Consider the following 17,758-nt stretch of genomic DNA (forward strand, 5'->3'; position numbering starts at 1 on the left):
AAGCTACAGGTCAACCTGGGTGAGAGCCTATTGCTAAAAAAAAAATTTGTTTTAAAAAATCAAAATGTCAGATTCCAAGGTGGCAGCAAGAGGGAGGAAGCAGAAAGTGTGCCTCTGACAAAGAAATCTTGGAGAAACGCTGGAGACACACCTTGCAGGCGAGGACAACTAGAAGAGGCAAAACTTTGACCCCTCCACACCTCCAGTCTGTGCAGAGCATCTCCACTTCAGTTAAAGGGAGAAACCAGGAGGGCCCTGGGGCCGCCAGTCGCCCACACCCAGACAGCTTGGGAAGACGTGGACAAGGTGAGCTAAGCGGTATGCGGTACTTCCACAGACAACCCTGGGTCAGATCAGCACAGCCCCCTGGACAGACCGAACCCTACCCGGGAAAAGAGAGAAACTGAGTAATAAGCATTAAGAACAATAGAGACATATGGCAAAGAGGGTGGGGCACCCTGAGCTCTGAAGAGGTGGGAGGGGAATCCTTCCCGGAACTGTAAATAAACAAGCCAGGCCTGGCCAGAGAGGCTTCGGTGGGAGCAGGGCTGCGTGCCCAGCAACCAGGAGCAGGAAAGCTTGTGAGAGTGACAGAGGGAGGAAAACTCCACAGGAGAGAGGGGAAGACCCACCTCCCATGTGAGCTGTAAACAAACACACCTGCCTGCAGGAGCAGCAGCACACGCCCAGCAATCAGGAGCGGGAAAGCTTGTAAAAGTGGCAGTGGGAGGAAAACTCCACAGAAGAGGGGGGAAGACCCACTTCCCACATGACCTGTAAATAAACACTGCAGGCCTGAGAAAGCAGGTGCAGTGTCAACTCCCTCAATGTGCTTGGAAAGGGGAAAGCTTGCAGCAGCGGATCCTGCACAGGACTCTGAGTAAACAAAGCCTGCAGGGCCAGGTGAGTGCTAAGCTCACCCCAGAGATCTGCATAAATAACACCTCCAGCAACAGCAGGTTGACAGCAGTGGGCAGGCAAGCCACAGCCGCAGATACCATTCACAGACCTGTCTCCAGACTCTTTTTTTTCTCTCATCCTTTGATGAGAAAACAACCGAACTACACCCGCATGCTGAAAAACTTACTGAAACTGTTTTGCATTTGAACTTGGGACACTTGGTGGGGTTTTTTTTATTTTTGTGCAGTTTTGTTCTACTTTATATGTCACCTTTGATGAGACAACTACAGAGCAACAGTTGAGGCACCATGTCCAGGATTGCAGGCTGAGGGATGAACACCAAAATTATTAAGAATGAAATTCCATTGCAATGGAACTTGCAGGTTTTTAGTTTTTAGTGTTTATTTACTTTTATTTTATTTTATATATATATTTCTTCCATTTACTTTACTTTTCTATTTTTATTCTTATCTTTACTCTTTTTGCTTTTTATTTTCAATCCTCTCTGTCTCTCTAATGCTTTTTCAGCTTACGGATGATTAGTACACTATCTCTCCCTGTTTATATCTTTGAAACTTTTTTTGTTTCTTTGTTTTGTTTTTTTTTCTACTTGATTATTTGTTTTTCCCTTTTCTTTAACTTCTTTGCTTTCCATCCCCTCTCACCCTTCCATTCTAAATATCACTAGTGTTATTATTATAAGCCAGAAAATACTTAATTGCACAGAGTACAGGAACAATAACAAAATCAAGGACAATGATGGGAAGACAGAAAAAACAGGGAAACCAGTTTCCCCACAGCAAAAAATTAGTACAGGAACCAAAGGGAAATGAAGAAAACAGATACTCAGATCCAGACTCCAACAAAATGAAAATAAACTATGCCAAAGAACCCAATGAAGCCCAAAGAATAATTTAAAAGAAGACATACTACAGGTACTCAATGAGAATTTTATAGAGATGATACTGGATATGGTCAACTAAAATGTACAGGAGACACTCAAGAAATTCCAAGACAGAAAAATAGAGAATTTGAAAAAGCAAAAGAAGAAATACAGGAAACCATAGAAGCACTGTATAAACACCAAAGTGAAACAGAGAACACGATTAAGAAACAGATAAATGAACTCAGGACAAAAATAAACAACATTAAAGAGGTAACCACCCAGGATATGGAAAACGTCAGAAAAGAAGAACAAAACAGAATTGCAAAACAAAACGGAAGGCCAATCCAGCAGAATAAAACAAAAAGACAGAATCTTAGAACTCGAAGATGAAATGGTAATTAAAGGAAAAACCGAAGAACTATTAATTAAACAACTCAAGACCTGTGAAAAGAAAATGCAAGAACTACCGACTCTATCAAAAGACCAAACTTGAGAATCACGGGCATCGAAGAAGTAGAAGAGGTGCAAGGGAAGGGAATGCGTAATATATTCAACAAAATAATAATGGAAAATTTCCCAATCTAGAGAAAGATATTCCCATACAGATGGAAGAGGCCTCCAGGACACCAAACAGACCAGATAAAAACAGAACTACCCCACGGCATATCATTATTAAAAAGGTAAACCCATCAAAATCACAGCAGACTTCTCAACAGAAAAATTAAAAGCAAGAAGACGTGGGGTGAGATCTTCCAGGCACTGAATGAAAACAATTTCAACCCCAGGATACTCTACCCAGCAAAACTATCATTCAAAATAGATGGAGCAATAAAAGTCTTCCATGATAAGCAGGAACTAAAACAATATGGGACCACGAAGCCACCACTACAAAAGATTATTCAAGGGATTCTGCACACAGAAAGTGAAACCCAACATAACCATGAAAGAACAGGCAGCACCAAACTACAGGAAAAGAAAAAGCAAGAAAGTAGAGAGTAACGTCAACTTAGGTACACCAATCAAAACTTCAAACAACTAAGACAACTAAATGACAGGATCACCACACACCTATCAGTACTAACACAATGTTAACAGACTTAATTCACCCATCAAAAGGAACCACTTGAGGAAATGGATTAAAAAGGAAGATCCAACAATTTCTCGCTTACAGGAGAAATTAGCATAGGCTTAGGATGAAAGGCTGGAAGATTTACCAAGCCAATGGCCCGCAAAAATAGGCAGGAGTAGCAATACTTATCTCTGACAAACTAGACTTCAAACCTACACTGATCTAACGAGATAAAGAAGGACATTCCATACTAATAAAAGGGGAAATAGACCAAAAGGAAATAATCATCAATCTGTATGGACCCAATGTCAACGCACCCAATTTCATCAAACATACCCTGAAAGACCTAAAACCATATATTAACTCCAACACAGTGGTTGTGGGAGACTTTAACACCCCATTATCATTAATAGATAGGTCATCCAAACAAAAAATCAATAAAGAAAGCCAAGATCTAAAATATACACTAGATCAAATTTTCAGCAGCCCATGGAACCTTCTCCAAAATAGATCATATCTTAGGGCACAAAGCAAGCCTCAGCAAATATAACAAAATAGAACTTATACCGTGCATACTATCTGATCACAATGCAATAAAACTAGAACTCAACAACAAAAGTAAAGACAAAAAATTTGCAAACACCTGGAAACTAAATAACTCATTACTTAATGAACAATGGATCATCGATGAAATAAAAGAGGAAATTGAAAAGTTCCTGGAAGTCAATGAAAATGAAAACACAACCTACCGGAACCTATGGGACACAGCAAAGACAGTCCTGAGAGGAAAGTTTATAGCCATGAGTGCATATATTAAAAAGACTGAAAGATCCCAAATCAATGACCTAATGATACATCTCAAACTCTTAGAAAAACAAGAACAAACAAATCCCAAAACAAATAGAAGGAGAGAAATAATAAAAATAAGAGCTGAAATCAATGAAATAGAAACCAAAAAAACCATACAAAGAATTAATGAAACAAAAAGTTGGTTCTTTGAAAAAATAAACAAGATCGATAGGATAGACCCCTGGCAAACCTGACTAAAAAGAGGAGAGAAAAAACCCAAATTAGTAGAATCAGGAATGCAAAAGGGGAGATAACAACAAACACCATGGAAGTCCAGGAAATCTTCAGAGACTACTTTGAGAACCTATATTCAAATAAATTTGAAAATCTTAAAGAAATGGACAGATTTCTAGATACATATGATCATCCAAAACTGAACCAAGAGGAAATTAATCACCTGAATAGACCTACAACACAAAATGAAATTGAAGCAGCAATCAAGAGTCTCCCCAAAAAGAAAAGTCCAGGACCTGATGGATTCTCTGCTGAATTCTATCAGACCTTTAAAGAAGAACTGATACCAACCCTCCTTAAACTGTTCCATGAAATAGAAAGGGAAGGAAAACTGCCAAACACGTTTTATGAAGCCAGTATTACACTTATCCCAAAACCAGGCAAAGACACCTCCAAAAAGGAGAACTATAGGCCAATCTCCTTAATGAACATTGATGCAAAAATCCTCAACAAAATAATGGCAAATCGAATTCAGCAACACATCAAAAAGATTATTCACCACGACCAAGTAGGCTTCATCCCAGGGATGCAGGGGTGGTTCAACATACGAAAATCAATAAATGTATTAAACCACATTAACAGAAGCAAAGACAAAAACCACTTGATCATCTCAATAGATGCAGAAAAAGCCTTTGATAAGATCCAACACCATTTCATGATAAAAGCTCTAAGAAAACTAGGAATAGAAGGAAAGTACCTCAACATTATAAAACCTATATATGACAAACCATATATAATGATAGCCAGCATTATACTTAACGGAGAAAAACTGAAACCATTCCCTCTAAAATCAGGAACCAGACAAGGATGCCCACTATCTCCACTCCTATTCAACATAGTACTGGAATTCCTAGCCAGAGCAATTAGGCAAGAAGAAGGAATAAAAGGAATACAAATAGGTAAAGAAACTGTCAAAACATCCCTATTTGCAGACGACATGATCCTATACCTTAAAGACCCAAAAAACGCTACTCAGAAGCTTCTAGACATCATCAATAGCTATAGCAAGGTAGCAGGACATAAAATCAACATAGAAAAATCATTAGCATTTCTATACAGTAACAATGAGCAAACTGAAAAAGAATGTATGAAAACAATTCCATTTACAATAGCCTCAAAAAAAAATCAAATACCTAGGTGTAAACCTAACAAAAGATGTGAAAGACCTCTACAAGGAAAACTATACACTTCTGAAGAAAGAGAATGAGGAAGACTATAGAAAGTGGAGAGATCTCCCATGCTCATGGATTGGTAGAATCAACATAGCAAAAATGTTGATACTCTCAAAAGTAATCTACATGTTTAATGCAATTCCCATCAAAATTCCAATGACATTCATTAAAGAGACTGAAAAATCTACCGTGAAATTTATATGGAAACACAAGAGGCCACGATTAGCCAAGGCAATACTCAGTCAAAAGAACAATGCAGAAGGTATCACGATACCTGGCTTCAAATTATATTACAAAGCAATAACGATAAAAACAGCATGGTACTGACACAAAAACAGACATGAAGACCAGTGGAACAGAATAGAGGACCCAGATATGAAGCCACACAACTATAACCAACTTGTCTTTGACAAAGGAGCTAAAAATATACGATGGAGAAATAGCAGCCTCTTCAACAAAAACTGCTGGGAAAACTGGTTAGCAGTCTGCAGAAAACTGAAACTAGATCCATGTATATCACCCTATACCAAGATTAACTCAAAATGGATCAAGGATCTTAATATCAGACCACAAACTCTAAAGTTGATACAGGAAAGAGTAGGAAATACTCTGGAGTTAATAGGTATAGGTAAGAACTTTCTCAATGGAACCCCAGCAGCTCAGCAACTAAGAGATAGCATAGATAAATGGGACCTCATAAAACTAAAAAGCTTCTGTTCATCAAAAGCAATGGTCTCTAAACTGAAGAGAACACCCACAGAGTGGGAGAAAATATTTGCCAGCTACACATCAGACAAAGGACTGATAGCTAGAATATATTGGGAACTTAAAAAACTAAATTCTCCCAAAACTAGTGAACCAATAAAGAAATGGGCACGTGATCTAAACAGAACTTTCTCAAAAGAAGAAATTCAGATGGCCAAAAAACACATGAAAAAAATGCTCACCATCTCTAGCAATAAAGGAAATGCAAATTAAAACCACACTAAGATTCCACCTCACCCCTGTTAGAACAGCCATCATTAGCAACACCACCAACAACAGGTGTTAGCAAGGATATGGGGAAAAGGAACCCTCTTATACTGCTGGTGGGAATGTAAACTAGTACAACCACTCTGGAAAAAAATTGGAGGCTACTTAAAAAGCTAAACATTGATCTACCATTTGATCCAGCAATACTACTCTTGGGGATATACCCAAAAGACTGTGACACAGGTTACTCCAGAGGCACCTGCACACCCATGTTTATTGTGGCACTATTCACAATAGCCAAGTTATGGAAACAGCCAAGATGCCCCACCATTGACGAATGGATTAAGAAAATGTGGTATCTATACACAATGGAATTTTATGCAGCCATGAAGAAGAACGAAATGTTATCATTTGCTGGTAAATGGATGGAATTGGAGAACATCATTCTGAGTGAGGTTAGCCTGGCCCAAAAGACCAAAAATCGTATGTTGTCCCTTATATGTGGACATTAGATCAAGTGCAAACACAACAATGGGATTGGACTATGAGAATATGATAGAAGCGAGAGCACACAAGGGAGGGTGAGGATAGGTAAGACACCTAAAAAACTAGCTAGCATTTGTTGCCCTTAACGCAGAGAAACTAAAGCAGATACCTTAAAAGCAACTGAGGCCAATAGGAAAAGGGGACCAGGAACTAGAGAAAAGGTTAGATCAAAAAGAACCTAGAAGGTAACACACACACATAGGAATTTAATGTGAGTCAACTGCCTGTATAGCTATCCTTATCTCAACCAGCAAAAACCCTTGTTCCTTCCTATTATTGCTTATACTCTCTCTACAACAAAATTAGAAATAAGGGCAAAATAGTTTCTGCTGGGTATTGAGGGGGAGAGGGGGTGGAGTGGGTGGTAAGGGAGGGGGTGGGGGCAGGGGGGAGAAATGACCCAAGCCTTGCATGCACATATGAATAATAAAACAATAAAAAAAAAAAGGATTAACCTAGAAGGTAATATACATGCACAGGAAATTAATGTGAGTCAACTCCCTGTATAGCTATCCTTATCTCAACTAGCAAAAACCCTTGTTCCTTCCTATTATTGCTTATACTTTCTCTTCAACAAAATTAGAGGTAAGGGCAAAATAGTTTCTGCTGGGCATCGATGGGGTGGAGGGGTGAGGGAGGGGGCGGTGTGGCTGATAAGGGAGGGGGTGGGGAAGGGGGAGAAATGTCCCAAGCATTATATGCACATATGAATAATAAAACAATAAAAATTCTAAAAAAATCACAATGTCAGAAACAAGAAAAAGGACAATAATAAACTTGAGAGAAATACAGCCAATTAGATGTAGGGATGTATGCAGATCCCAATGCAAACAAGCAAAATGTCATGAGTGTGAGAGTGTGTTTGCTTAAAACAACGAGGAAAATATAAACACTAACTGGACATTTGAAAACTGTTAAGGAATCACTGATTGCTTTTAGGTTTAACAGTACTGACATTTTATTAACAAAAACAGTCCTTATCTTTTAGATATATATACTAAACCACTTATGATATATACATGAACTATTTTTTAACAGAGTAAGAAGGATACAAGAAAAGGTATCAATGAACTAATGACCAGAGGTTAATAATTACTGAAGGTAGATTACTGGTTATGTGAGTACACAATATTCTGTTTGAATGTATTTTAATTTTTCCACAATAAAAAAGAAAAAAAGAAATTTTTTTTTTTTTGTGGTATTTACTGATGTTTGAAGCTCACTAAACATCACTCTACAACTTAAGCCACACCCTCAACCCTTTATGCTTTTGTTATTTTTCAAGTAAGAGTCTTTTTTCATGCCCAAGCCAGCCTGGACCTCGATCTTCATATTTACGCTTCCTGAGTAGATGGGATGACAGATACACACCACCACACCCAGCTATTTATTGCTTGAGATGGGGGTCTCACTAAATTTTTGCCCCAGCTTTGGCCTTGACCCACATTCCTTCCTATTTTTACCTCCTACCTAGGTAGAATTATAGGCACATGTCAACACACTCAGTCCTAAAAATTCTCTTAGACATCAAATGAGGTGCTTTGGGCACAGCTCACCACCGCAGTATTTGCCCAGCATGTGTGAGGCCATTGCTTTGATCTCCAGCACCACATGCACACACGTACAATAAATAACTAAAATCAAAATGGTCAGAAAGGGAGTAAAATCTGAAATATCATGACAACTATATTATGTGCCGCCCTCTGTCCCAGAACAACTATTTTGGTTTCAAGGTAATACATAACCTAAACCAAATCTATAAGTTGACCATGCCACTTGGAACACTAGAAAGGAACAAGTATTCACCTACAGCACAGAGTTCAGAAGCACTTCTTGTGGACATCCACAGGACCTCATAGGCCTCCACTCTTAGACAATACTGAGCTATAACTGCTTGTTCCTAAACTATCTTCCCTACCACACGACAGTTTTTGGTAGAGACATGTTCCATTCATCTTCACATTCCCAGTATCTAGAAGAACGTCTGGCACATGGTAGAAGCTTAATAAATGAGTGCATGAGTGGCAGAAAAGAAGTAGCTGTGAATAGCAGCATGGGCCTATTTATTGCTAAGGGCAGTAGCCTAAAAACTAACGTATACTTCACACCTCTTACATAATGAAAAGTACTATGTAAATTCTCACTCACCCCAATTTTTTAAAAACCACAATGGTAGTAAATAAAACACTGTTAAAAATCTTTTCTCTCGGGGGGAGGTGGGGTACTGGGTTCAAACTACAGAACTGACTTCTGAAAGTATAATCTTGGCACTGGGGTTTAAATTCAGGGCCTGTGCTTGCGAGGCAGGCATGTGCACTTAAGCCACACACCTACCCTGTATTTATTGTTCTGACCAAATTTCCACTTAAATGCGTGGTAAGGCTTTGCAGACCACCTGTGCCTTCCCCTGTCTAATGGCCGAGTGGGACTGCTCTCCTGTCTGGAGGCTTAACCCAGCAAGAACTCACTCACTTGTAATACTGCTTCTGAAGGGCAGACATCTCCACCCTGAGGATTTGCTCCACTTTGGCAGGAAGGGATTTCTCCACATCTTTCTTCACTCGCCGGAGAAGAAAAGGCTCTAGCACCTTATGGAGGCTCTGGTAGCCATTCTCCCTCCCTTTTCCATGGTCTTCCTCAAAATCTTCCCAGAACTCAAACCTAGGGATGAAATAGAAAAGTGCTACTTAATTATACAGAGGGGAAAGGGAATTTTTTAAACTAAAATTACAAGAAACTGAATAGGGGGACGGACCTGTTAAAAAAAAATGAATCTGCCCTATAAGAAAAGACAAAATTTATCCAACACTAACACCTGAATGAGAGAAAGAAAAACAAGAAAAAAAAGGGAAAACCAACTGAATCCACCCCAGCTATGCATACGCATCCCTTGGTAGAAACAACAGAGCACATTCTGTCTCTACTCCAGCGAGCGTGGATGGCCCACCATGCCTCATGGCTTCTGCCATGTAGGATGCCTTTCCCTTGTCTCAACTATGTCAAAGAGGTACTTTTCTTAGACTATAAAGTTCAAACAACACGGACTGGTTTTGGTCCATCCACTTACTAGCCGTGTGGTATGAGACACATTTTCATCACTTAAGACAGCATATTCTTATTTGCAATATGAAAGATCAAGTATGAAAACTATAAAGTGATATCCATAAAAATTCTCTTACAAAGCAAGATTAAAAACTGATAATACCTACTATTTCTAAACTTTTACAACTTTGTGTTTCACAGCATCTACAGCTTTGAAAAGTTTTACAAGCATGTGACATAAGTACATGATATAACATGTGATGAACTTATTACAGACCATACAACAGAAGGTTTAAAACAGAGACTGGAGCCAAGTGATCTCTATTGATTCTCGTAGCTTTAGTGAAGAAAGAAGGCTGCAGGTGAGCTGCAAGCAGGACAAAGACAGCAATAAAAAAGGACAGCATGTGAAGTGCCTACCCACCCCAACAAGGGGGACATCTGGCAATATCTAGATACATTTTAAGTTGTCACAATTCTGAAAGTGGGAGGTGTGACTGGGGCACACAGTGGGCAGAAGATAGGGATGCACTGCTAGACATCCCAAAATGAAAACGTCACACACACATGTATGTATATACATACAAATTATGCAGCCCAAAATATCAATATAACAGTAGAGCCAAAGTGAGGAAACCTGTTCTTTAAAATGGCACTGGAAGAAGGGGTACAGAGGACTCCTCCCCCAGAAAGACTCTGTAGTGAAGATGTATATGACAACAAGAAAACAGAAATCAGTTTAAGCTTGTAAGCTGTATCGAGGGCAGCACATGAGTAAGTTTCTCTACATGTTCTGAAGGGTCTTAAATATCCTACCCAAATGAAACAGCCGCACACAAGTAAAGATAATACTAAAAAGGAAGTCCCTTGTGCTAAAAGTGACACTGAATGTAATCTGAATCCATACAAAGGAATGAAGATCACTGTAAATGATTAATATATATAAAAGGTGATACAAACATATTTTTCTCTTTTCTAAGTTTCCTTAAAAGACAAATCTTTGTAAAGCAATCATTGTGCCACTATATTCTTGGGTTTATAACGTAAGGAAAAAAGGTGAAAATGGAACCAACTTGTTATATTTTACCAGAATTAAGTTAGTATTAACATGTAGACTGTGATTAATTAAGATGCATAATCCCAGGGGCTGTTGGAATGGCTCAATTGGTAGGTAGATTGCCTGCCTAGCAAGCATGAATCCATGAGTCCAAACCTCAGTACCAACAAAAAAAAAAAAAAAAAAAAAAAAAAATGCATAATCCTTGGACAAACCAGTAAGAAACTGATTTAAAATACTAAAAATATTAGCTAACCGAATGAAATGGCGTACTAAAAATCAACTGCTGAGATGACAGTAGGAAAGTTGAAACAGGAACAAAAAAATAAATGACATATGGCAAACAGACAGCAAAGCAGCAGAAACAGGTCCAACCATGTCATCAGTTATATTAAATGTGAACATATTAAATATTGCAATTAAAAGACACGGATTGTTGCCTGGATAAAAAGGCATATGTAACTAACATGCTGCCAACACATTTTAGATCACAGGAAGAAACTGGCTCAAAGTAAAATGATGGAAAAGCTATACTACACAAACCGCAACTAGAAGAGAGATAAGCTGCTAAAAAAAAAATCACACACAACAGACATCAGAAACATTTAACAGTTACAAGACATACACCAATATATATGCAACAAACAAAAGGACCCCAAAGTACGTAAGGAAAAAAGAACTGAATGAAGTCAAGTACTCAACAATTGTCGCTAAAAATTAAAATACTCTCCTCTCACTAACTGGTAGGCTAGACAAGTCAACAAAGATGAAAGAAAACCTGGATCCAGGCATTAAGGCACTCAAGAGGCATAGACAGGAGGGTGGGCTTCGTATACGTACATATACAAAATGGAACGATGAAACCTCTTTCAATTACTTTAAGTGGAGTGGAGAGTGGGTCAAGGCGTGGAGATGGCAGGGGCGATCTAACCAATGTACAATGTACAATGTAAAGCTATTGAAAACTGGCACAATGAAACGCCCATACAATTAATATACGCTAATAAAAATGAAAAAAAGAACTGAGGTCCTCACGCTATAAACAAAAAGTAAAGAACATCTTTGTGACCTTCGGTTAGGCGAATTTGTCTTAGATAGGGCATCCAAAGCACAATGCATAAAAAGAAATTGATAAATTATACTTCAAAATTAAACAATTCTCTTCAAAAGACAACATTAACAAAATGGGGGGGGATAAAGCAGAAAGATGGAAGAGGTGACTCTAAGTTATGCTGTAAGCACTTTTGTAAATGTCACAATGTACCCAGGAACAATGACAATATGCTAATAATTTTTTTTAAAAAGTAAAAAATAAAAACCTCCAACATAACATTATTGAATGGAACAGTCAATGTGGCAGTATTAACAAATATCTCAACTCTAAAATTACAATTTAAATGCAATCTTATATAGTTAAAATCATGTATTAAACTATATGTTAATAAAAAAGGACCCTGATTTGGTGAAAAAAGAAAACGAAAAGACAACATAAATATTGGGACAACATATTTTCCAATCATACACTGATAAAGCACTTATATCTAGGATTTTTCTTTTTAAAGCAATACTCTTCAATCCATAATAAAATCATCCAAACTTTTTTTGGCAGCACTGATTTGAACTCAGGGTCTTGCCCTTGCAAGGCAAGGATTCTACCACTTGAGCCACACCTCCAGTCCTAATCTAATTTTTTTGGAGAGGTAGGGGGCAGACTCAGTGTATGAACTCAGGGGTTCCCACTTGGCACTCAACTGCTTGAGCCACACCTCTAGTCCATTTTGCTCTGCTTATTTTGGAGATGGGCTCTCAAGAACTATTTTGCCTGGGCTGCCCTAGAACCACGATCCACCCGATTTCAGCCTCCCAAGTCACTAGGATTACAGATGTGAGCCACTAGCGCCCAGCATCCAATTTTTTTAATGCAAAAGATTTGAGTATATATTTCTAGCAAACATGAAGCCAAGCAAACATAAAACCCCAGTACTACAAAAAAAAAAAAAAAACCACGTATACCAACGAGATAGTGAGATATACCACGAGCAGAATGGCTAGAATCAAACATACAATGCACTAAGTACTGGTGGGTGAGACCTTCAATATGTCAGCTGGGAATGTGCACTGGCTCCATCGCTTTGAAAAACGGCACAGTTTACAAAAAGGTAAGTACAGGATGTGAGGGCAATCTGGCTGTGACATCTGTCACCCCATTGATCGCCAGGGTTGATTCGGCTGATCTGGCTGGCTAGGCGGGTGTCCCCTTCCTCCCTCACCACTCCATGTGCGTCCCTCCCGAAGCTGCGCGCTCGGTCGAAGAGGACGACCATCCCCGATAGAGGAGGACCGTTCTTCGGTCAAGGGTATACGAGTAGCTGCGCTCCCCTGCTAGAACCTCCAAACAAGTTCTCAAAAAGCTAAGTACAAATTGCCAAAAACAAAACAAAAAAACCCAGCAACTCTATTCCTAAATGTGTAACTAAGGAAAATAAAAATGCACATATAAAGACAAAATGACTCCAGACAGAGGCAATGCAAAATGACCATCAACTGGGGACTGGACATGCATGCAATGAAGCATTACTACCCGGTAAGAAAGCCACTACTGGTAGACACTGTGAGATGGAGAAATCTGAAAACAGAAACACAGTATGCTAAGGCAAAGAAATGAGAGACAAAAACTAGGATTCTACACATATGAAACTTCTAGAAAATGTCCTTATCAGGCTAGAGGAAAGGCTCAAGTGTAGAACCCAACTTCAAACCCCAGTGCTACTAAAAAAAAGAAAGAAACCAAGTATATCTAGAGACAAAAGCTGATTAATGGTTGCCAAAGGCTGAAAAGATGAAGTAGAGATTAACAGTAAGCAGGCAAGAAGAAGTTTTTGGGAAAGGGAAATAATGTAAGACTGGATGATGATGATGGTAGCACAACACTACAAATTTATTAAATAATATTGAATACAATGGTGCATAGTATGATATGTAAATTATATCTCAATAAAGCTATTAAAAAAAAAAGGGACCATTTCCATATTGTTCATTAAGTTTCCAAAGGCCTCACTCAATTTCTAGCACTCGAATCTTTTCTAAACTCAAAAATAAAAAAAAAAAAAACCACTTGTAATCCCACTTACTCAGGAGGTGGAGTTCAGAGGACCGAGGTCTGAGGCCAGCCTCGGGCAAAAACACATTTACCTGTCCACTACATAACTAACAGGTGCTATCGTAGGCAACGTGAACCGTGATGAATTAAGCAAACAAGATCCCTAGTATTTTCATATGCACAGTTTAACAATACAAGACCAAGGTACTTGCTCTTCCAGGGATGGTGTTCAGAGGCACTCACAGCGGTCCAGCGGTTGACATACCGTCGTAGGCTTCCTACGATACAGCCTCTAACAAAACTAGGCTATCCCGAACCCCTGGCAATAGAATTGTTTACCTTTATACCAAAAAGGTTGGAAAAGCACCAAAATCTGCTTGTGGTGTGTGCCCAGGCCGACCTCGTGGGGCTCGGGCTGTGAGACCTGAAGTCCTTATACGAGTGTCTAAAACAAAAATACACGTCAGCAGCAGGGCCTGTGCTGGGTCCATGTGTGCCAAATGTGTCCGAGACAGGGTCAAGCGTGCGTTCCTTATTGAGGAGCAGAAAATCGCTGTGAAAGTGTTGAAGGCACAAGCAGAGTCAGAAAGCTAAATGAAAACACAAAGCTTTTTTTTGGTTGCCTAGCACGAATGAAGTATATTAAGTCTCCAACTCCTCAAGGGGGGAAAAAAAGCTGTTTTGAAAATGCAAAAGGCTTTTTTTGAGTAATAAAATATTAAAAGGTTAAAAAAAACTGGCAACTTTAGGTTAGGTGGTCTGAGGTCATGCAACCAGAGGCAAAAATATTAAGGTGACAGCATGTGAAGAGAAGGAGAAAGAGCTTAAATGATCACAGCTTGGCATGTGTGAGGGAAAGCAAAGTGACCAGAATGGTGAAGCACTGTGAGTAATGGGAAAGGGGTATGAGTCAGAGCATTATCAAGGGGACAAACTGAGTGGACTCTTCCAAACTCAAGAATTACCCACATCAGTGGGTAATCTTAAGTGTTATTATGTGTACGCACTATATCTCCTATAAAAATCTTTCTAATAGGTCTAGATGTGTGGCTCAAGCCTGTCCAGCAAGTGTGAAGCCTTGAGCTCAAACCCCAGTACCACCAAAAAAAATAATAAAGGCATTTCATTGTTTGTTTGTTTTGCAGTACTGGAGCTTGAACTCAAGGCCTACACCTTGAGCCACTCCACCAGTCCTTTTTTTGTGATGGGTTTTTTCGAGATAGGGCTTCTCGAACTATGTGCCCAGGCTAGCTTCAAACCATGATCCTCCTGAGTTGCTGGGATTACAGTCACCGGTGCCTGACTCATAGTTCTTTAATAAGCTAATGGTTTAAGGGCTGGAGGCATGGCTCAAGTGGTAAGTGCCTGCCTATTAAGCATGAAGCCCTGAGTTCAAACCCCAGTACCATTAAATTCTGTCCTCAAAAGATTTTGGTTTACGGTATGCTTTGTTGCTAGTCAAACTGTTTACCTCACAGAGTTCAATTATATTGATTACTTTATAACAATAATGAGAAGGTCTCATGTTTCCTATCTAACAGTTATTTCCCAAATGCTTTAATTCAAACTTTTGGTGGACAATATGCTTTCCTCCTTAAGTAACTAGTATCTGTGCCTTCTGTCACTCACTATAGAAGATTTTATTACTAGTGTTTCTGCCTCCATGTAATGCTTTGCTTTTCCCAAACCCTGCTATCTGTTTTCCCCAAGATCTATTAAGAATATTAAATAGCATTAGCTTTTCAGACATTTTAGCATCTTTAGAAATTCACAGGAAAGAAGGAGCTTACTTCTCTGGCATAATAAAGTGCAGCAAGGACCAGAGTTCCTTCAGGGAATTCTGAAGAGGAGTGCCCGTAATCAGGAGCCTATGGTTGGACTTGAAATCAATCAGAGTTTTATACAATAAAGAGTCATCATTCTTCAACCGATGAGCTTCATCCACTCCCAGAAAGGCCCAGTTAATACTACCCAGCACAGTCTAAAGCAAAAACAAAAGAGAACAGAACAAGCCACCAAGTCAGCAGAGAACACAAAAGTGCATTCCAGTGTTAACTATCACTGTACAAACACCATCACAAAGGTACTGGGTACATTTACTGTCCACCCACTCAGGATTTATTCTGTTCATTGCCAGACTGGTGTCTATTCTAAAGAGACATCATCATCTAAAACGTATAGGTGGGTCTCTTTTACCAGGTATTATTACTGCAAGCCCCAAAGCAAGAACCTAAAAATTGGTATGCTGTGGGGGGTGGGGGGTGGGGGGTGGAACGGGGAAACAAACACCAAAAAAAATGCAGGACTTTCCATTCTCCTCTTAGATCCTTTTCTTGCCTATTTGCAACCAGCCCTGAAATACGAAAAGGCACCCAAAATGAACTTGTTTGCAATTACTATTGTCACATGTATTTCTCAGTAACAGTAGAAAGGATGTATTTAAAGAGCTTAATTTTTTTCAGAGACCATTCACATCAACTATTCTAGAGAAATGTCTCAACATGATAGGAAATGTCCAAAATGGCATGCAAACCCAGTTCCCAAGGACTAACCATGATCTCAAGTAGTTAGTTACTGGCCTCAATGCCCTTTCCCCCTAAGTAACTCAATCACACTAGGCAAACTAAGTTCCCCTTCAACTATCAAGTCCTGTTTTCTGCTTTCAATATTCTTCTAATGTTCTTTGTGGAATTTTTGTTTGTTCATTTAAAACAAAGCAAGAAAAAGAACACAGCAAGTGGAAGTCACAAGCCTCACTACCTGGGTAAGTCACACTGGACAAGACTTAGCCTTTTAGCTCCCAGTTACATACCTTATCTTTTAAGAGGATCTCATATGTTGTTATAAGTGCATTGAACTTTAGTCTTTTGGTTTGGGAATGAATCCATTCATATTCTCGTATCTGTAAGACAAAATGGTAATTAAGACATAATTTCTACAAACAAGTTGTACAACAGAACATGCCAAATAAAAATAATTCTGACCAAAATATAATGAACAGCCTATATAATCTGAACTGACAGAGGTAACCCAAGTATAAACTAGTAAAAAGAATTAAAATATTAATCACTAAACAGTAAATACTCCACTGTCCAATTCCAATAAATTGACTTACTGAAACATCTGACCAAGAATATGCATTCATCAACAATTAAATCCTGGTTATTTGAGCTAAAACAGCAATTTCTGGCCTAGGGGCATGGCTCAAGAGGTAAAGCACCTGCCTAGTAAGTGTGAGGTCCTGAGTTCAAGCCCTAGGACTGAAAAAAACAGCAATTTCCCAGATTCCTAGAATTTTCCTAAGAAAATGCAGCTTCAGAATTTTGGTCAGGGCGTTACTTTTATTTATTAAGAAGTAAAACCCCCTGGCTAAGAGAGAAATTTCATTAATCAGAAAAGATAGATGTGTCCACCAAGAAAAAGGAAAGAGAGGCTTACAGGATGAAAATCTAATTTGCTGTAAGTAGAAAAAACAAGTCAATATAAAGGACACAAAAACTAATGCATCCAAAGCTGGGCACTGGTGGCTCATGCCTATAATCTTAGCTACTCAGGAGGCAGACATCAGGAGGATCTCGATTCAAAGCCAGCCTGGGGAAATAGTTTCCAAGACCCTATCTCAAAAAAAAAAACCCTTCACAAAAAGGGCTGGCGGAGTGGCACAAAGTAAAGGCCCTGAGTTCAAGCCACTGTACCAAAAAAAAAAAAAAAAAAACCTAATGCATCCATACTGAAGTATGAGATACATGCACATGATTAAGAAAAAAGTTCTTATAGTCTGTCAAGTTAGAAACCAGAAATCAGTAACAATAAGTGCTTGCAGGTGATCGCCACCAAAGCAGGAAGAAGACCAAAGAAAAGGAGTATTGGGGACAACAAAGAAACTTTCTGGCTTAACAATTTTTCAGTTTATTTCTGCTGTTTGCTTTCT

The 17,758-nt window shown here is 39.0% G+C and overlaps 1 protein-coding gene and 1 pseudogene across 4 annotated transcripts in view; one reads left to right on the plus strand and one right to left on the minus strand.

The window, feature by feature from the left end:
- The window catches only part of Chd2 (chromodomain helicase DNA binding protein 2), a 122,001-nt gene that overhangs the window by 58,031 nt on the left and 46,212 nt on the right, over positions 1 to 17,758 (minus strand). For all 4 annotated transcript variants that reach the window (XR_012443857.1, XM_074061626.1, XM_074061625.1 and 1 more), the window contains 3 exons: positions 16,640 to 16,729; positions 15,618 to 15,808; positions 9,101 to 9,289 (listed from right to left, as the gene is read on the minus strand). Coding sequence is in view for 3 of the 4 variants with exons in the window: in XM_074061626.1 (XP_073917727.1) it covers positions 9,101 to 9,289; positions 15,618 to 15,808; positions 16,640 to 16,729 (470 nt within the window). In the remaining variant the exon portion in view is untranslated. The remainder of the gene's footprint in view (positions 1 to 9,100; positions 9,290 to 15,617; positions 15,809 to 16,639; positions 16,730 to 17,758) is intronic.
- Positions 13,261 to 14,422, plus strand: LOC109685521 (large ribosomal subunit protein eL34-like; annotated as a pseudogene).

This window comes from Castor canadensis, chromosome 19, assembly GCF_047511655.1.
Source record: "Castor canadensis chromosome 19, mCasCan1.hap1v2, whole genome shotgun sequence".
In the NCBI taxonomy this organism is placed as follows: domain Eukaryota; kingdom Metazoa; phylum Chordata; class Mammalia; order Rodentia; family Castoridae; genus Castor; species Castor canadensis.